Here is a 27,179-nt window from a genome sequence, read left to right as displayed (position 1 = left end):
ATATTATTCAAAAAACTGAATTGCAGAGAGATTAATTCACTTACCCAGAGTCAAACCATTCATAGTGGTAGAATTAGGATTTAAATACAGATGTGTATGATTCTAAATCTCTTCTGCTATGCTGGAGAGCCTCTCTTTATTTTGGGCAGAGGTCCACATATCAGTTACCGTTAATGAAATGGACTTAATAAAAACAGTAATTTCTTATTAATATTCAGGCATAATTCAGAGGTATTATGGGTTCTGTTCCAGACCGCTACAATAAAGCAAAAATTTCAATAAAGCGAGTCACACGAATTTTTGTTTTCCCAGTGCATGTAAAAGTTATGTTTACACTATACTGTAGTCTGTTAAGCATACAGTAGCATTATGTAAAAAAACAGTATGCATACTTTAATGAAAAAATACTGCTAAAAATAATGCTAACAATCTTCTGAGCCTTTAGCAGGTTATAATCTTTCTGTTGGTTGCCTCATTATATTAAAATTAATTTTATTGAAGTATAGTTGATTTACAATGTTGTGTTAATTTCTGTTGTACAGCAGAGTGATTCAGTTATACACACATGTATATTCTTTTTCATGTTCTTTTCCATTTTGGTTTATTACAGGATATTGAATATAGTTCCCTGTGCTATATAGTAAGACCTTATTGTTTATCCATTCTATATATAATAGCTTGCATCTGCTAATCCCTATCTCCCACTCCACCCCTCCCTTCCCCTCCCCCTTGGCAACCACAAATATGTTCTCTATGTCCTTGAGTCTGTTTCTGTTTCATAGATAAATTCATTTGGGTCATATTTTATTATTATTTTTTAATATCTTTATTGGAGTATAATTGCTTTACAATGTTGTGTTAGTTTCTGCTGTACAACAAAGTGAAACCGATATATGTATACATATATCCCCATATCACCTCCCTCTTGTGTCTCCCTCCCACCCTCCCTATCCCACCCCTCTAGGTCATCACAAAGCATCGAAGTGATCTCCCTGTGCTATGCAGCTGCTTCCCATTAGCTATCTATTTTACGTTTGGTAATGTATATATGTCAGTGTTACTCTCTCACTTTGTCCCAGCTTCCCCTTCCCCCTCTGTGTCCTCAAGTCTGTTCTCTACGTCTGTGTCTTTATTCCTGCCCTGCCACAAGGTTCATCAGTACCATTTTTTTAGATTCCATATATGTGTGTTGGCATATGGTATTTGTTTTTCTCTTTCTAACTTACTTCACTCTGTATGACAGACTCCAGGTCCATCCACATCATTAAAAATAACTCAATTTTGTTCCTTTTTATGGCTGAGTATTGTATATATGTGCCAGATCTTCTTTTTTTTTTTAAACATCTTTATTGAAGTATAATTGCTTTACAATGGTGTGTTAGTTTCTGCTGTATAACAAAGTGAATCAGCTATACATACACATATATCCCCATATCTCCTCCTTGCATCTCCCTCCCACCCTCCCTATCCCACCCCTGTAGGTGGTCACAAAACACTGAGCTAATCTCCCTGTGCTATGTGGCTGCTTCCCACTAGCTATTTTACATTTTTTTTTCCTGTAATTTATTTTTATACTGGGGTTTAGCTGATTTTCACTGCTGTGTTTATGCCACTTTACACCCACTTGATTCACTTACAGAGAGATATCAATACATAGGTTTTAAGATTCTTACTAGTCAGATATATTCCTGTGTGGTGAATAGGGGGTGTTGAATCCAGTTCACTGAGCAAGGAATAGGTCTTGTCTATTACATATTTGGTTTATGGAATGGTATCTGTGCTAATTTCAAACCCTTGTTTTATGCATCACCCCACCTCACCTTTCCCGTTATAGCTATTTTACATGTTGTAGTATATATATGTCAATGCTACTCTCTCACTTCATCCCAGCTCACCTGCTTCCCCTTCCCCATGGCCTCAAGTCCATTCTCTACATCTGTGTCTTTATTCCTGTCCTGCCCCTAGGTTCGTCAGAACTATTTTTTTTTTTAGATTTCATATACATGTGCTAGCATATGGTATTTGTTTTTCTCTTTCTGACTTAATTCACTCTGTATGACAGACTCTAGGTCTACCCACCTCACTACAAATAACTCAATTTTGTTTCTTTTTATGGCTGAGTAATATTCCATTGTATATATGTGCCACATCATCTTTATCCATTCATCCGATGATGGACACTTAGGTTGCTTCCATGTCCTGGCTATTGTAAATAGTGCTGCAATGAACATTGTGGTACATGACTCTTTTTGAATTATGGTTTTCTCAGGGTATATGCCCAGTAGTGGGAATGCTGGGTCATATGGTAGTTCTATTTTCAGTTTTTTAAGGAACCTCCATACTGTTCTCCATAGTGGCTGTATCAATTTGCATTCCCACCAACAGTGCAGGAGGGTTCCCTTTTCTCCACACCCTCTCCAGCATTTATTGTTTGTAGACTTCTTGATGATGACCATTCTGACTGGTGTGAGGTGATACCTTATTGTGGTTTTGATTTGCATTTCTCTAATGATTTGTGATGTTGAGCATATTTTCATGTGTTTGTTGGCAATCCGTATGTCTTCTTTGGAGAAATGTCTATTTAGGTGTTCTGCCCATTTTTGGATTGAGTTGTTTGTTATTTTAATATTGAGCTGCATGAGCTGCTTGTATATTTTGGGGATTAATCTTTTGTCAGTCGCTTTGTTTGCAAATATTTTCTCCCATTCTGAGGGTTGTCTTTTCATCTTGTTTATGGTTTCCTTTGTTGTGCAAAATCTCTTAAGTGTCATTAGGTCCCATTTGTTTATTTTTGTTTTTATTTGCATCACTCTAAGAGGTGGGTCAAAAAGGATCTTGCTGTGATTTTTGTCATAGAGTGTTCTGCCTATGTTTTCCTCTAAGAGTTTTATAGTGTCTGGCCTTACATTTAGGTTTTTAATCCATTTTCAGTTTATTTTTGTGTATGGTGTTAGGAAGTGTTCTAATTTCATTCTTTTACATGTAGCTGTCCAGTTTTCCCAGCACCACTTTTTGAAGAGGCTGTCTTTTCTCCACTGAATATTCTTGCCTCCTTTATCAAAGATAAGGTGACCATATGTGTGTGGGTTTATCTCTGGGCTTTCTATCCTGTTCCATTGATCTATATTTCTGTTTTTCTGCCAGTACCATACTGTCTTGATTACTGTAGCTTTGTAGTATAGATGCATCTATCTTTTTCAATTTTAGTTCTGTCTGGATATATGCCCAGGTGTGGAATGCTGGATCATATGTGGTTGCCTCATTGTTGATGATGGCTGCTGACTGATAAGAGTGGTGGTTGCTGAAGGTTCGGGTGACTGTGGCAATTTCTGAAAATAAGACAACAATGAAGTTTGCTGTATTGATCAATGCTTCCTTTCATAAACAATTTCTCTGTAACCTGTAATGTTGTTTGATAGCATTTTGCCTACAGTAGAACTTCTTTCAAAATTGGAGTCAATGCTCTCAAACTCTGCTGCTGCTTTAACAACTAAGTTTATGTAATATTCTCAATCCCTTGTTGTCATTTCAACAATCTTTACAGCATCTTTATGAGGAGTAGTTTCCATCTCACGAAACCACTTTCTGTGCTCATTCATAAGAAGCAATTCTTCATCCGCTAAAGTTTTATCAAGGATTGCAGTAATTCAGCCACATCTTCAGGCTCCACATCAAATTCTAGTTTTCTTGCAGTTTCTACCACACCTGCAGTTACTGCCTCCACTGAAGTCTTGAATCCCTCGAAGTCATCTATGAGGGTTGGAATCAAATTTTCCAAACACCTGTTAATGTTGATGTTTTGACCTCTTCTCATGAATCATGAATTTTCTTAATTGCATCTAGAATGGTGAATCCTTTCCAGAAAAATTTTAATTTACTTGCCCAGGTTCATCAGAGGAATCACTATCTATGGCAGCTGTAGCCTTACAAAATGTATTTCTTAAACAATAGAGCTTGAAGGTTGAATTTACGCTTTGATCCATGAGCTGCAGAATGGATGTTGTGTTAGCAGTAATCTTGCCCATCTCCATCAGAGCTCTTGGGTGACCAGGGGCATTGTCAGTGAGCAGTAATATTTTGAAAGAAATCTCTTTTTTTTTGAGCAGTAGCTCTCAACAGTGAGCTTAAAATATCAGAAAATCATGTTGTAAACAGATGTGCTGTCATCCTAGCTTTGTTGTTTTATTGATAGAGTACAGGTAGCATAGATTTAGCATAATTCTTAAAGGCTCTGATATTTTCAGAATGGTAAATGAGCATTTGCTTCAACTTAAAGTCGCCAGCTGCATTAGCCCCTAAAAAGAGAGTCAGGCTGTCTTTTGAAACTTTGAAGCCAGGCTTTGATTTCTCCTCTCTAGCTATGAAAGTCTTAGATGACATCTTCTTCCAGTGTAAAGCTGTTTCATCTACATTGAAAATCTGGTGTTTAATGTAGTCACCTTCATTCATTATCTTAGCTAGATCTTCTGGATAACTTGCTGAAGATTCTACACATCAGCACTTGCTGCTTCACCTTGCACTTTATGTTATGAAAATGGCTTTTTTTCTCTAAACCTCGTGAACCAACTCTGTTAGCTTTAAACTTCTTTCCTGCAGCTATCTTACGTCTCTCAGCCTTCATCGAATTGAGGAGAGTTAGGGCTTTGCTCTGGATGAGACTTTGACTTAAGGGAATGTTATGACTGGTTTGATCTTCTATCCAGACCACTACAACTTTCTCCATATCAGCAATAAGCCTGTTTTGCTTTCTCATTATTTTTGTGTTCACTGGAGTAGTACTTTTAATTTCCTTCAGGAACTTTTCCTTTGCATCCACAATGTGGATGTTTGGTACAAGAGGCCTAGCATTTGTCTGGTCTTGGCTTTTGACATGCCTTCCTCATTAAGCTTAATTATTCTAGCTTGTGATTTAACGTGAGAGATGTGTGATTATTCCTTTCACTTGGACATTAGAGGTCACTTTAGGATTACTAATTGGCCTAATTTCAATATCTTTGTGTCTCAGAGACTGGGGAGACCCATGGAGAGGGAGAGATGGGGAATAGCTGGTCCATGGAGCAAGCAGAAGACACACAACATTTATCGATTAAGTTTGCTTTCCTATATGAATGTGGTTTATGGTGCCCCAAAACAACTGCAATGGTAACATCAAAGATCACTGATCACAGATCAGTATAACATATATAATAATAATGAAAGAGTTTGAAATATTGCAAGAACTACCAAATGTGACACAGAGACACGAAGTGAGAAAATGCTGTTGGAAAAATAGCACCAATAGACTTGCTCTGTGCAGGGGAAACAGATGGAGTCTTTCCCTTCAGGAGTCCTAACAAAAGCTCCATCGTGTTTCACTGTTTTTCAGTATGTCATATGTCCATCCCTTGACTAATTACTGTGGCTAATTAGAGCTGTCTGCTGAAGCCAAATCTCCCAAATCCCCCTGGCATACCAGTAAAGTAGGTGGAAAGTAGTTTTCCACAGGAACTTTGGAGTATTTTTTATAAGAAGAAAACTAAAGGGATGTTAGTGGCAAAAGCAAAGGATTTTACTAAATGTCATCATAAAGAATTATTATCCAGTAAAGCTCTGATTCTACTGTAGCTAACTGCCGTTTACACTGCCACAAAGGGCCAATGTACCTCACACAGGAGAGTTTTGAATGTGCCTGAGGTTTTATGGTCACATCATGACCAAGAACATGGGCATCCTGGGATTGAGAAAGGGGTCAGAGCACGACTACATGTTCACCAGCCTCTCTAAAGCTTCTGCCAGTGTCTGGGCTGCAGATTTTTCTCATCCCCCGCACCCTGATCTTTCTTCATTCCCAGAGTGTACTTTTAGCTTACTTCTTCACTTCTTCCGTTTGGTATCTGTCGTCACTTAGTTCCAGATTCTTACCATATTTCTAATTTTCCCTTTCCTAAGCAGAGAATGAAATTTCAAAAATGAAAAAAAAGTCAAGTCCTAAATTTCTCATGTTCTTCCAATATGACCATTGAGAAGGACAAATTCATACATTAAACTTCATACGTCACATTTCTCCTCTTTGGGACTTTAGTAGGTACATGGTTTATTGTCTAGGAATAATCAGGTATATTTGTCTTCTCATTAAGTGAAAATCTGACACATTGTCCCAAAGCAGGTTTTGTCCTGTGAACTCCTGAATAGTTATCAAGCTGGGTGATTTTGTTCTAACGAAAATTATGAAAGATAGAAATTTTAAAGTGTAAATTTGTGTGATTTCTTTTTAAGTTCCATATTTAACATCAGAAAAACATTAGATTAAGTTAAGGAAAACTAAATAGAATTATTTGTTAATTCACCTCATGCCAGGTTTTGGAGCCAGTGTTTCCAGCATATTGCTGTTAATTGAATAACTTCTTTCCTGGGTGTAATTCAGTCTTGCGAATTCTCCCTTTCAGTTAAAACATTTTTTTTTTCTTAAATGGTTACATCTTTAATGGTTAAAATTTGCTGAATTTGACCATACATGAAGATCAGACATTGACTTATTTTTGGATCTCGGAAGTGTAGTGGATCTTTGAGAAGCTGGGAGTCACCCATGGGTCATTGTAGCTCACCTGTCCCAGAATGTGGCTGCCAGAATCTTAGCTAAATTTTCTTCTACCTAATTTGCATGTGTGAACCGCTAGTCTAGGAGTTCCTGAGCACCAACTCATGAGTACTTTTTGGTCATAGTAACAGCAGATCAGTAAGTTACTCTAAGTGAAGAAGAATATATAATTACATATTTATGCTATTTACTTGATTTTTTTCAAAGCTTAAAACATGATCTTAAAGCATTAGGAGAGATTATAATGTCTACAGTATCCATTAGCACTTGACTGGTAATTTGTTTCCATTCAATGCGAAAATACCCAGGGTGAATCCCTTCAAATCACCATTAATAATAATAAACTTTTATGTACCAAGACACATCAAGATTCAGAATCGTGTGTTGTGCTAGTTAGTTAAAATAATAGAAATCTTTTTTTAGGGGAAATTGCTTAACCTCCACATTCTGAAATGGATGCCACAGGTAACTAAGAGGGTGTGACGAACTAAAGAAACGACCTGAAGAGTTACTTGGAGAATGCACTGAAAAAGCATTTTACTTCTCCTTCATAGAGCTTGCTAGCTGGGGTCAAACTATCTGCCACTTCACATTCTGAAGTAAAACAATATGGAAGCTCTTTTGAAAAAACAAACAAATAAGAGAAAGCAAACTTTATGCAGCCTTCAGTCAGTAAAAAGTCATAAGCTATAAGTGGCAACAGTTCTTTCGAATGATGACCATGTTAGTAAAGTAAGTTGAATTTGTGTTTAGTCATGATATGAGAAAGTTTTTACAAGCCTTAGAAAAGCATTGATAATAATTACTGTTGAGAAATACTTCGCGATATGCACTTCACAAACACCACCTTTCATTAGGTGCCCTTATTTTTGAAGAGCAGTTGGCAGTTACCTGTGACTACAGATCTAAGAGCTAACTCTGTAGGTGTCTGTCTATACCCCAGGACGTACTTTGCATTATGAATAAATAGGGCCACATATTGGCACTAGATTATAACCTGGTTTATTCTGTTTCCTTATCAGTATCTAACATATTACTTGGCACAAAGAAGGTGCTGACTAAAAGTTTGCTGATCACCCCACACTGACGTTCTTACTGCACTGCAACGGGATGGCTTGCTTACTTTTTTTTTTAACAAATGAAATAATGATTTTATTTATTTATTTATTTATTATTTATTTATTTTTAACATCTTTGTTGGAGTATAATTGCCTTACAATGGTGTGTTAGTTTCTGCTTTATAACAAAGTGAATCAGTTATACATGTACATATGTCCCCATATCTCTTCCTTCTTGTGTCTCCCTCCCTCCCACCCTCCCTATCCCACCCCTCTAAGTGGTCACAAAACACCGAGCTGATCTCCCTGTGCTATGCGGCTGCTTCCCACTAGCTACCTATTTTACATTTGGTAGTGTATATATGTCCATGCCACTCTCTCACTTTGTCCCAGCTTACCCTTCCCCCTCCCCGAATGATTTTATTTATATATTTTACAATGTAAAAAATGTTTTGCTTTGTTTTTACAATATCTCATTTGATGATTCTTTTTTGCTTGTACCTTATTTTATTTTATTAAAAAAACTTTTTTACTGAAGTATCGTTGATTTACAATATTGTGTTAGTTCCTGCTGTACAGCAAAGTGATCCAGTTATACATATGTATACATTCTTTTTTATATTCTTTTCCATTATGGTTTATCACAGGATGTTGAATATTGTTCCTTGTGCTATACGGTAGGACCCTTTTTGATTATTTGACTCATTGAAGGTAGATCCCTGACTTTTCAACACTGAATCCTCATAGTTAAGCATCAGGCTTAGCTCCTACCAAGAGTTCAGTAAATATTTGTACCACAGGCAAATGAAAGTTGAATTAATTATGATACCGTTGAATAGGACTAGGTGAGAAATGACCCAAATGTGAGAGCTGAAGTCATTGAAACCAGAAGTTTATGGTGGATTTTCCCAAAGACAGACAACAGATTATGGAGACTTGAATTTAAGTACTTGGTTTCCTGTTAGCATGGCTTATGAGCCCTACACATAAACCTGTTATGCCTGTCACTGTCAAATCAGAAGTGCTTAATCCCTCACCAGCAACAATTGTTGAACAATAAGTCATTAGCTTCCACTGCTGATTGCACCAGAATATTTTCTACTTGGAGAATATTTTCTACAAACCAACTCCCCCTCCCTCCCATTACTATCTCCCAATAAAATAGAAAATGTTTGAGAGATTTCAGTACCAAGATAATTTCTGTCTTACTATTTACATCCTTATTTTCTCTTACTTGATCTAGCTGTCCTTTTGAGATTTTGGTAGTTTCTTGTCACAAAATATCTCTCAATGTAAAATGTCCTTCATAGTTTCCTGAGTGTGAATAAAATTAGCAGCTTTTAATCCTTCACCTACAAATCGTCTGTTTAGGTCTTTGACAGCGTGGAGCTGATGCAGCACAGTTGTGCTTGTCAGTATACTTTTCCTTAACTGAAACCACAGACATTTTCCTGCACTCTGAAGATCCCCAGTGTCTCAAAGGGTGGCTTGTGATGTACCATGGCATGTGATGACACAAGCTTGTGGCACAGATATGGAAAAGACAGGGCTTAGTATATATATGACATGCTGTCGAGTTTTTCCATGTACAGAATTACATGTAGGGATACAGAGGAGATAATCCAAATAAAAATATTTAAATTTATGAAATGCTTGAAAATATGTAATGATGGGAAAATACAGTTACAGGTTTTCTAAAATAAATGCTCTAAGAAAAAGAAGGGGAGGGGAATTTTTCCCCTTATTTTCAACAGGGAATTTTTAGTGTTTATTTGTCCTTGCAATATCACTTTCTAATTTATACTAGTCTCATTTTTAACATATCTATCATTGCAGATACTGCTAGCGCCTCTTCCATAGCCCCTCAAGCCCAATCTGGCTTGCACACACAGCACATTGTTAACTGAACACCTTTGACTCTTGATCTGAGCGCTTTTGGCTCCAGGGCAAGGTGAGCTGTGTGCTAGAGACTTAATGCCCCCAGAGCAGCCTACAACCAATGATGGACGGGAAGTTCAGGAATGGATACTCTAGTCTCTCTGCCCGTTGATACAAATACCCCTGAAGTTCTTGTCTCTCTACTTGCCAGTGGAATAACGCTTTCTCAAAAGGTAAATTGCTTGATAATGCAACTTTCTGGCTCCCTTCACATCCCTGTTTTGTTCCCCACTCCCTGTGGGTGTTTCCTGGGATTGCTTCCCGAATGTTTATGTTTAAATCCTTGCCTCAGGGCATCCTTCTGGAGGAAGCCATAGCCCATTCATACTGCAATGAACTGAGAGCAGAGATTCTAACTGCTTTATCCATTCATCTCACATCATAGCAACAACAGACTTGCACAGAGCTGGCATTCAGTGCTGATTATGACTTTCTGAGTTTGCATAGGAATAAGTTTTGCTATGAACACAGATTGGTTTGTACTATTAGACAGTTCCCAAGAATCTTCAAGACATGCTATTAAGAACTAGGTAATCGTTATCATGTATTGAATATCTATAGGGGTTGCTAGATTCTGAGGTAGACATTTAGAAGGGACATCTTATTTTATCTTCATGGAAGGATCAAGAACTGGTTAAGGAGGACATTGTTTCTGGGGTCAGGCTGCCTGGTTCCATGGTCCATTGCAACTTTGGAAACCCCAGGAAAAGAATTTTCTTATCTATGCCCATTTCCTCTCCTGTAAAATAGGATGAAATTACCTACCGTTTAGGTAGGTACGATGATACATGTAAAGAGTTTAACCAATGCCTCACATACTTAATAAATATTAGCTATAAAAATGGTTAATGAGATATACCATTATGAGAAGAAATGACTCATCTTATTAAAGTTGTAGTAATTGTGATGCAGGGAGTTCAAGGGAACTGCCCAAGGTTGTACAGTTAGAGTGTCCGTCTGGATTTGACACCTTGTCCTTCTGACCTTGAACTCCTCAGTCCATCTTCCTCTTCCCATACATACTACTCCTACCTTTGTCCCAGCCACTATCATCCTTTACTTAGGTTTCTGCCAAATTCCCTTTTGTTCACTCTGTAGCCAGAGTGATCTTTCTGAAACATTTACAAATCTGAATGTATCACTTTCCTTGAAGGACTACTATTTTTTCTCAGGTTATAATCCAAACTTTTAAATATCCCCTACAGAATCTTTTTGGAATGAATCACTATTTCTGTAGTCAGTACCACTGCCCTATCCCTTCTCTCCCCACTCCATCTCTATCCACTGCCCTATCCCTTCTCTCCCCACTCCATCTCTATCCACTGCCCTATCCCTTCTCTCCCCACTCCATCTCTATCCACTGCCCTATCCCTTCTCTTCCCACTCCCTCTCTATCCACTGCCCTATCCCTTCTCTCCCCACTCCATCTCTATCCACCTACTGCTCAAACTGTGAGCAGTCTCGCCCTGAGACTTTGCATATACTGATCTCTGAAATTTGAAATTTCTCCCCTACTCCAGCCCTCCATCCAAAATCACACTTCTTTTAAGTTTTAGCAGAGATTTCATGCCCTCCACATAGTCTCTGTTGACCTCGCACCCCCGAGTATGATGCTACTGTTGGATTGTAGATGGCCACAAAATGTTTGACACCACTTCCTTTCAGGATATGTGATAGGCATTTAACATATGCATCTCATTCAGTGCTACTTTGACCAAGACGTAGGTCTTAAGAGACTGGTAGTGTCCACTCCTTGTGTCTTGGAGCACTCCCTCTTAAAGCACTGGACCTCCATATAAGAAGTCTTATTGCTGTGAGGAAGCCAAAGCTAGCAATAGGCAGCCGGTGGAGATAGAGACAGAGACAGACAGACAGAGACGGAGAGAAGCGTTTGGGTAGCCTCTGGCTGTTCCAGTCCCCAGCAATTTTAATTATTCTAGCTGAGATCCCAGGCGTCATGGTGTAGGGGTGAGCCATCCTCTCTGTGCTCTGCTCAAATTGCTGATCCATGGAATTATGAGATATAAAAATAACAAAATGTTTTGAATTATGAGATATAAAACAACTAATTGTTTTAGCCACTATGTTTTGGGATAATTTGTAACATAGAAATAGATATCTGAGATGAGTACCTCTCCTACATGCTTCCATAGCACCCTGTCCTTACCCTACTATAACGCGTATCATAACATCTCGTAATTGTTTCTTACTGTATGTTTCTCCCATGGGCTTGCAAGTACCTTACTTGCAGAGATAGTGTCTGGTTCACCATCATTTAATGCATTCCCTAACATAGAGCAGGTGCTCCATAAATATTTGTTGAATTGAAACAGAGCCCCCCTAAAACTGAGTTTCTCTGCTGACTTTATGATTAATCTCTCTATCCAAAATTTTATTCCCTTTCCTGTCCTGCATCTGTTCCCCTCAAGACTGAGGAGTATCAAAGAAAATAGGGCTCTATAACTGAGCAGCACTTTATGGGGCCTTCCCAGGACAGAACCATCCCCCCACCACCACCAATATCCTCTGCCTGTCTTTTATTTGTAGAAAAACTTGATCCTTCTAGGCTTTCCCTAATTTCCAAACAACAAACTTAATCAGAGAAGTGAGAAAATGCAGAAGCAAAGGAAAACAATCAAGCAAGACAAAAATAATAATAGTTTAGCCATTAAACAAAGTCAAGAACATTTAATTCCTCCTCAAGGGCTGTAGATGATATTCTGAGCCATATCCTTGAGCTGTTTTTCAGATACTGAACCCCAGTTATTGAAAGTTAACTGCATGCTGACAGCAGGCACATAGACCCCAGACCAGTTGGAACCAGAATGTTGACTCCTAATTACCTCACCACCAAGCAATCAGAAGAATGTCCACTAGATGATCAGGCACCCTGCGACCCTTTCCCTCATCCTGTCTTTAAAAACCCTTCCCTGAAATCCATGGGGGAGTTAAGGTCTTTTGAACATTAGTTGCCTATACTCCTTGCTTCATGCCCTGCAATAAATGCCGCAATTTCTTTCACCACAACTCGGCATCAGTAGATTAGCTTTACTTGGTGAGGGTGAGCAGACCAAGTTTGGTTATGTAACAGAAAGAATGAATTAGATATTAGTTATTGATACAAAATTATGGGAAATAAAATAGTTTTCATTATTGCATTATTGATGATAATCTTTTTTTTTTTTTCTCACAAGGTTCCTGTTATCGCTATCATTTTTTCATCAAGTACTTATGGTATATATAATATATTCCAGACATCATGGTGAGTGTTGGGAATACAGCAGGGAACAAGGGAAACACGGCTCTTGCCTTCATGGAATAGATTTTACAAGTTTGTAAGGGTGACAAACAAAAATTTGCACGACTAAAGATATAATCATAAACTGTGGAAGTGTATGATTATATCAGCATTTACCAGGGAGTCATAAGATTGCTTGAGAGGTCTGGAAAGCTTTCCTGAGGAAATGACTTGAAGAATAAGTAGGAATTAGGCAAAGAATTGGGGGTGACCTGGGGTAGGGTAAGCATTCTAGGGAGAGGAAGCAGCTTATGGGAATTCTCCAAATAGCAAAAATCTTTGTGTGTTTAAGGAACTGGAATAAGGCCAGTGGAGCTGGATCTTAGTTTTTTAAAATTCTCAACATTCTAGAAAGCCTTACTTTCATTTTTTCAGCAACAGAGTTTCTCTGTCCTATCTTGTAGGTTTGTTTCAATATCAGAGCCCTCTTATTCACCTTCAGGAATCCAAGATTTTAAAAAAATTTAAATCTTAATAAAATAAAGTTAGTTCTTACTGACTCAGAGGTAATTTTTCAAAAGTTCTTGGGTTTAAATATTCTTTTGTCAGCTTAAATTTAATTTCAGGGGTTTTAGAAAAAGAATAATTATATGCTAATTCTGATCTCAAAATGTCACTGAGAATAATTAACCAGAAAAGAGTATTGTATTTAAATATTTTCCACCAGGATAATTTTTTTAAAAAAAGTTCTTATTCTTCTGGATTTTGAGCACTATCTGTGTATGTCTCTGTTCATATTATTTAATGTTTCTAAATATTTAAATAAAAATTTGAGGAGATTCTGGTGTTAACAGCTTTATGTGCAATAAAATTCATACCAATTTCATTGATGTGGAGTATTATTAAAATATTTACTGGTTTACAATGTTAATATTTACAAAATAATAAGGTTGGCATAATAACAATAGTTTGATGTCTGAATGAAAAACATTGCCTGCCATATCAGTAAACAAAGGATGTGGCAGCCATCAAGCCATCACATTACAGCCGCCCCCAGAGGGCGAGCCCTAAGGAGACTCAGGATGAGAAAGCACAGGATTCTGGCCCCAGATAGCTGAGGAGCATATCAAAGGAATGATTTCAGTGAGCCCAGACTCTTGCATCTTCCCATACATAGTAAAGTGCTAAATTCCTTAACTTGAGATATTTGATTTTCTTTAATTAACAGTAACCTTTTGATATTCTGACTCTCTGGTCTTTGTTGCAAAAACTCCTATATATCCTGCCTTCCCTCCTCCCTCTTCGGAGCAGTCCTTCAGAGTTATCTGAGATGCTGTGTCCCAGGCTCAAGTCCTCTGTTTTGTCAACAAATAAAACATAATTCTTAACTTTTAAGTTGTGCTTTTTTTTTTTTTCAGTAGACAGATGTTACCTATAAATAGAAAGGATGAGTTTAAAATCTTCTTGTTTTTAACTTATAATTTCATGCTAATATTTTATCTGTTAAATTAAATGAGATAATCTGTATAAAATACTTAGAAGACTACTTAGCACATAGTAGCATTAATTTTTTTTTATTGTTACTTTGCTACATACCCTCTCTATGTTTCTTTCCAAAATCTTCCCTCCTATTCACCTACAAGAACCTTAACAGCCTCTGAAAAGCAAATAAGTTTTTGTTTACTCTCAATCACAAAGTAAGATTGACCCTAAAATATAATGGACCTGAAATCTCTCTTCTCCATAAGCAGAGCTCAGCATCAATGATTACAAAATAAAAATCACTGGACCCCTTGTATCTGAGTAATTCAAGTCCAAAAATACTCTAGCTATTTCTTTCTCTTCCTTGCCATTATTTCTAAAAATCAGCCAATCCTACCATTATGAACACTTTAATGATAGAATAATAAATGATAGAACAATAAATAGACAACTCATCCACCTTGGAGCAGGAAGTGCTTCTCACCTCCAGACCTATAAGAGAGAAGTGCATTTCCTCATTCATTTTACCCCTCCTTGCTGCAATCTGGGGTCTCAGTGCCTAAGACGCTGTGATTCTTTCACTGGCGGGGGGCGGGGGGGTGAGGCGGGGGGGTGGAGAGGTAATCTCTGAATTACTTCTGCCAGAGCTCTCAGTTATCATCTTGTAGAGGTTGTGGTTGAACCCACAATCCAGGAAGATCGTTAGTGATCTTATAAAAAAAGCAGGTTCAGGAAAGCTAGATACAAAAAAACAAAGTTACAATTTACTCCTTTATGGAGGGTGGGTAGAGAGTTAAGAGCTGTACATATAACACTGCTTAAGAGAGAGTGTTTGCAGACAACCTTTTGCTAACAGTGAAGTCATGGAGAAAAGGGTTGACGAGGGCTAGAGCCAGGTAAGACTCTGTGCTCATAAACTAACATGAAAGAGCACATCTCTTGGCCTGTTTGAATCAGTTTACTTTTTATTTATTTGTTTATTTATTAACATCTTTATTGGAGTATAATTGCTTTACAAGGGTGTATTAGTTTCTGCTTTATAACAAAGTGAATCAGCTATACATATACGTATATCCCCATATCTCCTCCCTCTTGCATCTCCCTCCCACCCTCCCTATCCCACCCCTCTAGGTGGTCACAAAGCACCCAGCTGATCTCCCTGTGCTATGCGGCTGCTTCCCACTAGCTATCTATTTTACATTTGGTAGTGTATATATGTCCATGCCACTCTCTCACTTCGTCCCAGCTTACCCTTCCCCCTCCCCATGTCCTCAAGTCCATTCTCTACGTCTGTGTCTTTATTCCTGTCTTGCCCCAAGGTTCTTCAGAACCTTTTTTTTTTTTTAGATTCCATATGTATGTGTCAGCATACGGTATTTGTTTTTCTCTTTCTGACTTACTTCACTCTGTATGACAGACTCTAGGTCCACCCACCTCACTACAAATAACTCAATTTCGTTTCTTTTTATGGCTGAGTAATATTCCATTGTGTATATGTGCCACATCTTTATCCATTCATCTGTCGATGGACACTTAGGTTGCTTCCATGTCCTGGCTATTGTAAATAGAGCTGCAATGAACATTGTGGTACATGACTCTTTTTGAGTTATGGTTTTCTCAGGGTATATGCCCAGTAGTGGGATTGAATCAGCTTACTTTCAAGCTCTCTTTGCCTTTTCTTGGGGGGCAGGAGATCCAACTCCACCATTGCCGTGTCCTGCTTTCTCCACAGAAGTGCAATGCACTGTGAATTTCACGACTAGTGTCCAGGTCCTGAGGACGCCTCCTTGTTATCTGTCAACTGTGGCACAGTCACTACTGAGGCATTCAGGGATCCCACTGGTTCTGCTGCTTCTAAAGCATACCTAAAGCATGAGAGGCTTTGCAGAGCCTGGGGACCCCGTGGTGGCTGAAATCCCTAAGCACGCTGTGCACCAATTGCTTTTTGCGATCTGCCTCCTTCTTGCGATCTGGCGCCTTTGAGGGCTCTCTTCCCTCTCTTTATGTGTTCCTCAGACGGACTCCTCTAGATTTATTCTCTCTCTCTAGGAGACATACCTCAATCTCTTTAGCGGGTTTGGTTTTGGGAAACAGCAGCAAGGAAGGAGATTCTTTCGAGTAACTTTTGCTTTCAGTGCTGCTACAGTATCTCCATTAAGCAAAGATGTATAGCACAAATTAATACGGTTTCAATGAAGGAAGAGACAGCAGAATGTACAAGAACAAAAGAATACTTCCAAAGTCTACCTGAAACATGGAAACAAAAGAAGCAGTAGTTAAGTGAATGCTTTGATAGTTGCTTTGATCATATTAGTGATAGAAGAAAATTAAATTGCATACAGGAATTAAAACAGTATTGTATTTTATATATCTATATCTATCTATTTATCTATCTATCCAGGCTTTAAAGTTTTCTGACTGAGGAGTTTTTGAAGTGGAATTAGCTGTTTGGGACCAAATTTTAGCTGTAGCTCTTATCACCTGAACAATGGATTTAATATCCTCCAGAATACTGACCTCAATTATTTCTCCAAAGAAGTACATCCCTTATGCTGACAAAGTAGTGAGCATAAGTGCTTCAGTCATCTTTTTTCCCCCTATTTTTACTCACTTGGCCCTTGAAGTTTCCTGAAAGAGCCTTACTGATGCCCTGTGAGATTGCCAGAACCCAAAGAGAGTTGTCTTTCAAATCCGCAAAGTTGTTCCAGAGCAACACTCCTTGTGCCTGGAGACCTACAAAGGCTTTCATAAAAACAGCTATTTCAGCTGCTCTCTTCTAGCCCTTCTCTTTCACAAATACTAACATTTTACTGCCATCTCCATCCCCTACCATCCCACTTTTACAAGAACACAAAGTAATTTGGGCGAGTGCCTTATAAATCTTAATTCATATACAGCCAAAATCAATCTCTCCATTTCACTACCTCTCCTAAAACAATAATTTTAGGCAGAATAATGGTCCCCGAAAAGTCCATGTCCTAATCCTTGGAACGTGTAAATGTGTTGCCTTACACAGAAAAGGGGAATTAAGTTGCTGATCAGATGACCTGAAAATAGAGATATTATCCTGGATTATCCATTGAACCCAACATAATCATGAGGATCCTTATAGTTGGAAGAAGGATGTAGAAGAAGAGGGTCAGAGGGAGATGTGATTACATAAGAATGGTTGGAGCACAGAAAATAAACCTTGAGATATAGACATGTGTTGTAAGGAATAATTACATTATTTTAGCAAAGGGTTTTTTGATGATCAGTCTGGTGCAGACTTGGAATAACACCATGGCAAGGCACGTGAAAGTGGAATAGGTTTATTACACACACAGGTCCTAGAAGAGGGAGCACTCCATGTAGGGGACCATAACGGGAGAAGCTCCAAGGGGGTGGGCCCACTAAGCAGGTGGGGAGCTGAGAGAGAGGGAGGGCCTGTGGGCGAGCACCCTGGGGGTCATGTAGAGTAGGAGAGCAAAAGGCGTGCGGGAACTTTATTGGTGTGTTTGAATGGCACGAAGTCACAGTCAAGGGAGCGCATGAAAGGGAACTGGGGGCAAAGACCAGCTTTATCACACTGGTGCACCTGGCCACCCCGACAGGACTCTCACAGCCTGTTTGTGGGGATGTTGAGACATCAAGAAAACAGGAAGTTTTAAAAATTTACGATATAATGTACCTGCTCCAATTGGATTGCCAGCTTTTTCAAAGCTCCTATGTCTCATTTCTCAGTGGTGAGTTAGAATATGCAGTGAAAAAGCAAAGCAGACAATGACATACTTTTCATTCGAACTGGGATTTTGACCTAACGGAAGTTGACCCACAGATTGATAGTGGACTGAGGCCGCTCTTTGCTCTTCCATGTGTTTAATTCACTCCTTACTAGGAACTAGCATTTACCCAATCATTGGTCTCATATGGCCCAGAGAATAATTCAGGTTGAAAAAAAAATTATAACCTCACAATAAAAGCACTGACTCTGTGGACAGACTGAGTGGGTTCAAATCCTAGCCCCTTCATGAACTAGGTATGTATAATAAGTGAAGTTATTTAGTCACTCTGCATCTTGATTTATTCATCAGTAAAATGTGGAGTATTTCACATTTCAATTCACAGGGCTGTTGTAAGGATTAAAAGAGTTAATATACATCAAGCACTTGGAAGAGTGGTGGCATATACAAGGTACTTAATGAATATGAGCTATCATAAATTTATAGTTATTTATTATTACCAAGGGAGAAATTCTAGTGTAGTGAAGAACACTGGAATATGGGTCCAAAGACCTGAATTCTTGTCTATATTAGCCATGTGAAAGTGACAGATACAAAAGTCAGGCTAGATTAAACAAAATAAAGAAGGAATTTACTGGCTTATGAAACTTTTAAATTTCAAGAGTAAGTCTGGTTTTGGGCACAGTTAGATGCTACATTCAGGAATTCAAATGATGATCTCAAATATCTCCTCTTCTCTCTCTTATTTTCTCTCTCTCTCTCTCTCTTTCTTGGCATTGCTCTCCTTTAATTTGGATTAATAGGCAGACATTTTCCATATGACATATGGTGACCTTTGGTAGATTTATGTTTCCAGCTAAGCATCTTATAAAGACCCAGAAGAAAAGGAGATCACCTTTTCCTTGATAAATCTAGTAGGAGTTAAAAAACACACTCTGCACATATGAGTGGTGTTAGTCACTTTAAAACTACATGATCTGAGAGAGGGAGAGTGGTGGTTTCCCCCAAACAAAATCAAGGTATTATTTTTAGAATAGTTAACAGATGCTGAGCAGACGAAAATACAGCAGATGCTCACTATAGACTCAGCTCAGAAATTTACTAGCTATATGACCTTGGACAAATGACCCAAGCTTTCTGAATTTTGGTTCTTCAACTATATAATGGGAGTTAATGCCAGATTTGCCTAATTCATTATGTCAATAAGAGGGTTAAATGAAAGAATGTGAGAGCCCTTTGTAAACAGTTAGCCCTGTAAGAGCATAAGGAAGCGATATTATCCTCTCCTTGACTTCCCTCAGGTTTAAAGCATCTGTCACCTCCACTATTTCCTATTTATTTAAATTGATGTGCTTTAAAAAAATCTCCTTTTTGAATCCATTCAGTAAAATATTAAGCCAAATAAAAGGCAGCCTGGACTTCTATAGATTATATTAATCACATCAGCCCAACTCAGCACACCGTCATTTATCATTACTCTTTGTTGATTACATGTCAGCCAGTCTTGAATCCATTTCATGGGAGCCCTACCAATACTAATTCATTCTAATTAGTGAGACTCTGCATCTCTGTGACAGAGCAGTAGACATTTTGCTCAAGAACGCTTTTTCCCCGCAGTGTAGTGACTGCATTCCTTCTTTTCTTCCCATTTTGCTGGTTGTACTTAAAATGGCTCCGAAGTTTACATGTTGCAATGTGTTTACTACTCAGAGTACACTCTCAGGTAAAAGTGACCTAATCTTTTTTTTCTTTAAACAGTATTTCATTTCATTATTTTGTCAGAAATGGAAATGATATGAGCACCGCTAGTTCTCAGGACTGTCCTCTTTGACATGTAAAGGATGTATTACGATACAAGCACCGGTAGCCTCTTCAGACCGTCGCATCTTACTGCAACCGTAATCAAAGACGAATAGTGCTTTTTGCGAAAAATTGATTCTGCAAACCTCACTCACTGAATCCTCATCTAACAATCCTTGTGGGGCATTATAATCCCCATTCTACAGATTAGGTGGATGAGGTTCTGAGAACAAACATGTTTAGCACAGCGTTACACAGTTTGGAAGTGGTCATAGCAGGACTCAGACACACGTCTAACAGCAGAGATCCACTGCCTCACCCTGCATCCCAGATGAGAAGGGGCTAAGAAGTAAGTCATGCTGTCTTCAGAACAGCCACCTCTGACTGGCATTTCTACTCATGGCAGGTTGCTGTGCTCAACAACTGGAGTATATGGAGGTTTCAGCGGCAAGTGCAGAAAAGGGCATTTGTCGTGCTCTGGGAGCTTTGAATCAAGTCATGGCGAGTCAAGAGGGCCACCCTGACACCTGATGCACACTGCAGGTTGCTAAGTCTAGAATGGGTGGTTTTTAATTCTTTCTGTAATTTTGTCCTAAAAATATCTTTGGCAATTTTATGGACGTACAATTGACATAATCAGCTGCAATATTTAAATTATACAATTTGGTAACTCTTGCCATATTTAGACACATAGGAAACCATCACCAAAATCAAGATAAGGAAAATGTTCTTCACTCCCTTTGTCCTTCTGTCCCTTGATAATTTCTTCCATTCTCCCCTCCTACACCACTCCCCCTACCTCCAGGCAACCAATGATCCACTTTCTGTCACTATAGATTAGTTTTCAATTTTCAGAACTTTTTGTAAATTAAATCCTATAATACATACTTCTTATTTTTCCCTCTGGCTTTTTTCACTCAGCATAATAATTTTGAGATACATCTAGGTTGTGGCATGTATCTATAATTCTTTGTATGGATATATCACAGTATCCATTCACTTCTTTTTTAAAAATTTTATTAAAGTATAGTTGATTTGCTGTACTTGTGTATATTAACACAACTATATGTTGTGTTAATTTCTGCTATACAGCAAAGTGATTCAGTTATACATATATATATATTCTTTTTCATATTCTTTTCCATAATGATTTATCACAGGATATTGAATATAGTTCCATGTGCTGTACAGTAGGACCTTGTTGTTTATCCATCCTGTATATAATAGTTTGCATCTGCTAATCCCAAACTCCCAGTCCTTTTCTCTCCCACCGCCTGCCCCCCTCCCCCTTGGCAACCACAAGTCTGTTCTCTACGTCTGTGAGTCTGTTTCTGTTTCATAGATATGTTTATTTGTGTTGTATTTTAGATTCCACATATAAGTGATATCATATTGTATTTGTCTTTCTCTCTAAATTACTTTGCTTAGTATAACGTCTAGGTTCATCCATGTTGCTGCAAATAGCATTGTTTCATTATATTTTATGGCTGAGTAATATTCCATTGTATATATATACACAGACCACATCTTTATCCATTCATCTGTTGATGGACATTTAGGTTGTTTCCATGTCTTGGCTATTGTAAATAGTGCTTCTATGAACATAGGGGTGCATGTATCTTTTTGAATTACAGTTTTGTCTGGATATATGCCCAGGAGTGGGCTTGCTAGATCATATGGCACCTCTATTTTTGTCTTTTTGAGGAACTTCCCTACTGTTTTCCATAGTGGCTGCACCAATTTACATTCCCACCAACAGTGTTCCATTCACTTCTTGATGGGCATTTGGCTTGTTTCCAGTTTCTGTCTGTTACAAATAAAACTGCTATGGACACACATATACAGGTCTTTGTGTGGTCTTAAACTTCCAGTTCTCTTGAGTAAACACCTGGGAGTAGAATGGCTGGGTCATAGAGTAAGTGCATATTTAATTTTTTAAGAATCTTCCAGTTTTCAAAAGAGATTACACCACTTACATTTCACCCATAGTGTATGAAAGTTCCAGTTGCTCTACATCTTTGTCATTATTTGGTAAAGTCAATAAAAGTTATTTAAAATAATTTTTAATGAAAAGATGTCTGTTTTAGCCAATCTAATAGGTGTAAAGTGTTGTCTAGTGTTTCTAATTTGCATTTTCCTAAAGACTAATGATGTTCAGCATCTTTTCTTGTTCTTATTTGGCATCTGTATATCTTCATTTGTGAAGTGTCTGACCAAATATTTGTTTAATTTTTAATATGGTTGTTTTCTTATAATTGACTTTTTACAGTTCTATATACTGATACATTCTGGATTTAAGTCTTTTTTTAGATATGTGATTTGCAAATATTTTCTCCAATTCTTCAACTTGTCTTTTTATTATCTTAACAGTGTCTTTCAAAGAGCAGAAGTTTTGAATTATTGAAATCCAATTTATTATTGTTTTCTTTTATACATTATGCTTTTGGCTTCGTAGCTAAGAAAGTTTTGCCTGATGCATGGACCCAAAGATTTTCTTTCACTTTCTTCTAGAAGTTTTATAATTTTAGGTTTTAAGTTTGCATTTATGATTCATTTTGAGTTAATTTTTATATGATTCAAGCTATGAAATAAAGTTAAATATTTTTTGCATATGGATAACCATTGTTCAAGCATCTCTTGTTGAAAAGACTACCTTTTCTTCACTAAATTGCCTTTTCATGTTTTTAAATATCAATTGGCCATATATGTATAGATCTACTTCTGTACTCTATTCTGTTCCAATGATTCGTCTGTATTTATGCCAATACTACATATCTTGAATACTGTAGTATTAGTTCCCCAACACTATTCTTTTTCAAATCTATTTTTAGCTATTTTAGGTCCTTATGAATTTTCTTTTTGAATTTGAGTCAACTAGTTAATTCTACAAAGATAAAAGATATTATGGGTAATACTTTCATTGCTCATGAGCAAATACCAAGAGTGGAATTGTGGTACCATATGGGAAGTATATGTTTAACATTTTAAGAAACTGCTAAACAATTTTCCAAACTTGTTATAACCATGTTAAATGTTTCCAGCAGTGTGTGAAAGTCTCCATTGTTCTACAATCTCTGCAATACTTGGTATGGTCAGTCTTTTTAATTTTAGTCATTTGAATATGTGTGTAGTGGCATCTCTTTGTGGTTAGAGCATCCTCCTTAACAACAAATGATGTTGAGCAACTCTTCATGTGCTTATTTGCTATCCATATATCATCTTTGGTGAAGTATCTGTCTAAATATTTTCCCTATTTTTAATTTACTTGTTTTCTTATTATTGAGTTTTGATATTTAAAATATTATATTCTTTATATCAGTCCTTCATCATATATATGATTTGCAAATACTTTCTCTTCATCTTTGGCTGTTTTTTTACATTCTCTTAACGGTCATTTTCAAGAGCAAAAGTTTAAAATTCATTCTTTTACGGATTGTGTGTTTAATTTTGTATATGAGAAATCTTTGCCTAACCCAAAACTACAAAAAATATGTACATTAAAAAGTCTTGTACATGTATGTTCATAGTAGCTTTATGTGTAACAGTGAAAAACTAAAAACAACAATGTTCATCAACATGTGACTGGATTTGCAAATGTATTTTATCCATGCAATGGAATACTACTCAGCCATAAAAAAGAATGAACTACTGAAACATGTTACAACATGGATGAATCTCAAAATAATTATGCTGAGTGAAAGACACAAGACTTAAAAGATTACATGCTGTATGAGTCCATTTATATAATATCCTAAAAAATTCAAACTAATTTAAAGTCAGAAGCAAATCAGTAGTTGCTTGTAGATGAAAATTAAGGGTAGAAAGGGAGAGTGGGAAGGAATAAAATGGGACGTGCTGAAACTTTGGGGAGTGATTTACTAACTTGATTGTGAGAACGGGTTTGAAAGAACATACTTACACTTCCCATAGTGCAACTAATCAAATTGTTCATTTTAAATATATTCAGTTTACTGTATGTCAACTATTCCTCAATAAAGCTGTTAAAACAATTGAGTGGAATCTGACTGAGATTTCCTCCAGACTCAGAAGAAGAACGTGCCAAGTCTAAATGGACGATTAGCGATAAAGAGTAGCATTGTTTTCTGAATGGATTCCAAGTATCTTGCTTATTCACTACATTGGTTACATAATTTAAAAACTGAAAATCTACATAAGACTCAGCAGACAAGTAAAAACAAAAAATTATGGTTTATACATACTCTTTCAGCTTTTACCTCTTATGGTTCCACCAAGAAGAACTACTGGGCCACCTGGATGACACAGTCACACACTGATCAGATGGGAAGGAATCGAGTCAAATTAAAGCATAACTGCAAATTGTACAGCCACAATGAAAACAAATATGATGTGGCAATTTGATCGCACACCTGAAACAGTTATGCAGAATTTTGTAAATGGAGTGGAAAAAGAGCTGAGATACCTTACACAGAGAAGAAAGCGGTGTAATTTGGCAAGAGTCTCTTGGGTGGTAATTCAAATTCACCATCCCTCCCAAATAACTATGCAATTTGACAGTACAAGTGATATTATAGATGAAAAGAGGTTTTAATGTACTGTTCTGGTGAAAGCTGGACAAAGCTTACTAATGGCCATTGAGATTGATTAATATCAACAGGGACACAGTATTCCACAGTAGCCAGGGTACTAGTTATGGCCCTGTTTATTTTCACATTAAACTAGAATCAAGTCTATGTCTTTACTTGTTTGCTTGGCAAAAACCTAGTATCACACCCTTGGGGTGCCCATTCTGGAATGATTAGGAACTCAAGGGACCTATATAATCCAAAGGAAGTTGCATATGGTTTCCCTTTCCATCAGGAAAAAGCCCTCATGTTCCCAAGTTCGTCACTGCCATGAGTGTCCTTGATTCTAGCTGCCCCAAGACCAGCTAATCAGACATTCCCAGTCTGTCCCTCACTGGGGCTTCAGGATGCAACAAAGTCTCTTTCCTGGATTCCATGTCCAAAGAGGGAGATGTCATAAATTATAGTTTTCCCTCTGGATTGTCCGGCCTTGGCCCTAATGGCTACTTCAATCTCTTGCATTCCTATACACTAATGATGAAAAATCTGAAAGAGAAATTAAGGAAACACTCCCATATACAATTGCAACAAAAAGATTAAAATACCTAGGAATAAACCTATCTAAGGAGACAAAAGACCTGTATGCAGAAAACTATAAGACACCAATGAAAGAAATTAAAGATGATAAAAACAGATGGAGAGATATACCATGTTCTTGGATTGGAAGAATCAACATTGTGAAAATGACTATACTTCCCAAAACAATCTGTAGATTCAATGCAATCCCTATCAAACTACCAGTGGCATTTTTCACAGAACTAGAACAAGAAATTTCACAATTTGTATGGAAACACAAAAGACCCTGAATAGCAAAAGCAATCTTGAGAAAGAAAAACAGAGCTGGAGGAATCAGGCTCCTGGACTTCAGACTATACTACAAAGCTACAGTAATCAAGACAATATGGTACTGGCACAAAAATAGAAATATATATCAATGGAACAGAATAGAAAGCCCAGAGATATACCCATGCACATATAGCCCACCTAATTTATGACAAAGGAGGCAAGAACATAGAATGGAGAAAAGACAGCCTCTTCAGTAAATGGTGCTGGGAAAACTGGACAGCTACATGTAAAAGAATGAAATTAGAACTCTTCCTAACACCATACACAAAAGTAAACTCAAAATGGATTAAAGACCTAAATGTAAGGCCAGACACTATAAAACTCTCAGAGGAAACCATAGGAAGAACACTATTTGACATAAATCACAGCAAGATCCTTTTTGACCCACCTCCTAGAAAAATGGAAATAAAAACAAAAATAAACAAATGGGACCTAATGAAACTTAAAAGCTTTTGCACAGCAAAAGAAACCATACACAAGATGAAAAGACAACCCTCAGAATGGGAGAAAATATTTGCAAATGAAGTAACTGACAAAGGATTAATCCCCAAAATATACAAGCAGCTCATGCAGCTCAATATCAAAAAAAAAAAAAAAAACAACCCAATCCAAAAATGGGCAGAAGACCTAAACAGACATTTCTCCAAAGAAGACATACAGATTGCCAACAAACACATGAAAGGATGCTCAACATCGCTAATCATTAGAGAAATGCAAATCAAAACTACAACGAAGTAACACCTCACACCGGTCAGAATGGCCATCATCAAAAAGTCTACACTGCAATGTTGGTGGGAATGTAAATTGATACAGCCACTATGGAGAACAGTATGGAGATTCCTTAAAAAACTAAAAATAGAACTACCATACGACACAGCAATCTCACTACTGGGCATATACCCTGAGAAAACCATAATTCAAAAAGAGTCATGTACCACAATGTTCACTGAAGCACTATTTACAATAGCCAGGACATGGAAGCAACGTAAATGTCCATTGACAGATGAATGGATAAAGAAGATGTGGCACATATATACAATGGAATATTACTCAGCCATAAAAAGAAATGAAATTGAATTATTTGTAGTGAGGTGGATGGACCTAGAGTCTGTCATACAGAGTGAAGTAAGTCAGAAAGAGAAAAACAAATACCGTATGCTAACACATGTATATGGAACCTAAAAAAAAAAAAAAAGTTCTGATGTACCTAGGGGCAGGACAGGAATAAAGACACAGACGTAGAGGATGGACTTGAGGACATGGCAAAGGGGAAGTGGGTGAGTTGGGATGAAGTGAGAGAAGCATTGACATATATGCACTACAAAATGTAAAATAGATAGCTAGTGGGAAGCAGTCACATCGCACAGGGAGATCAGCTCGGTGTTTTGTGACCACCTACAGGGGTGGGATAGGGAAAGTGGGAGGGAGATGCAAGAGGGAGGCGATCTGGGGATATATGTATACGTATAGCTGATTCACTTTGTTATACAGCAGAAACTAACATGACACAGTAAAGCAATTATACTCCAATAAAGATGCTAAATAAAAAAAATACCTACTTCAACAACCCCAGTTTAGAGATAAAACTGAGATCCAGCGAATGCCCAATGACACAAAGCCAGGTAGTGAGAGAGCCAGAATTGGGACTCTAATCCTCTAACAACCAGATTCCTTAATTCACATTTCAGTTTACTCTTCATGCCAATATTGAATCTCTCTATACTCTCTCAAATGTTCAATTTTCCAGATACGTTGATTTTATTTTTTCTCATATCTCAAGTAGGGATTTCATCCATTTCAATTTAGCCAAACTGGTTGATATCTTTTACCCACGAGTCCATGTTTACTCCTTGATATCTTATAGCTATCGAAAGGCAATGATGCTCTATATACCTGGTCTGTATATTGTACATG

General features: G+C 37.5%; 1 protein-coding gene and 1 long non-coding RNA gene across 3 annotated transcripts in view; both read left to right on the top strand.

Moving 5' to 3' along the window:
* The window catches only part of GRXCR1 (glutaredoxin and cysteine rich domain containing 1), a 364,232-nt gene extending 349,486 nt beyond the window's left edge, over positions 1-14,746 (top strand). Inside the window, exons 11-12 of one of the 2 annotated variants that reach the window (XR_014244108.1) lie at positions 9,472-9,746; positions 12,768-14,746. Coding sequence is in view for 1 of the 2 variants with exons in the window: in XM_082390748.1 (XP_082246874.1) it covers positions 9,472-9,495 (24 nt within the window). In the remaining variant the exon portion in view is untranslated. Of the gene's footprint in view, positions 1-9,471; positions 10,892-12,767 lie in introns of those variants that run through there. The other variant, XM_082390748.1, reaches the window with a different exon arrangement.
* Positions 14,747-14,926: 180 nt separating this feature from the next.
* Positions 14,927-27,179, top strand: part of LOC309628126 — a 1,093,693-nt gene continuing 1,081,440 nt past the window's right edge. The window contains exon 1 of the long non-coding RNA XR_014244187.1: positions 14,927-26,287. This is a non-coding gene — a long non-coding RNA (uncharacterized lncRNA). The remainder of the gene's footprint in view (positions 26,288-27,179) is intronic.

This window comes from Balaenoptera borealis (genome assembly GCF_965194805.1).
Source record: "Balaenoptera borealis genome assembly, chromosome: 4".
NCBI lineage: Eukaryota > Metazoa > Chordata > Mammalia > Artiodactyla > Balaenopteridae > Balaenoptera > Balaenoptera borealis.
This window is presented reverse-complemented; position numbering and strand designations above follow the sequence as displayed.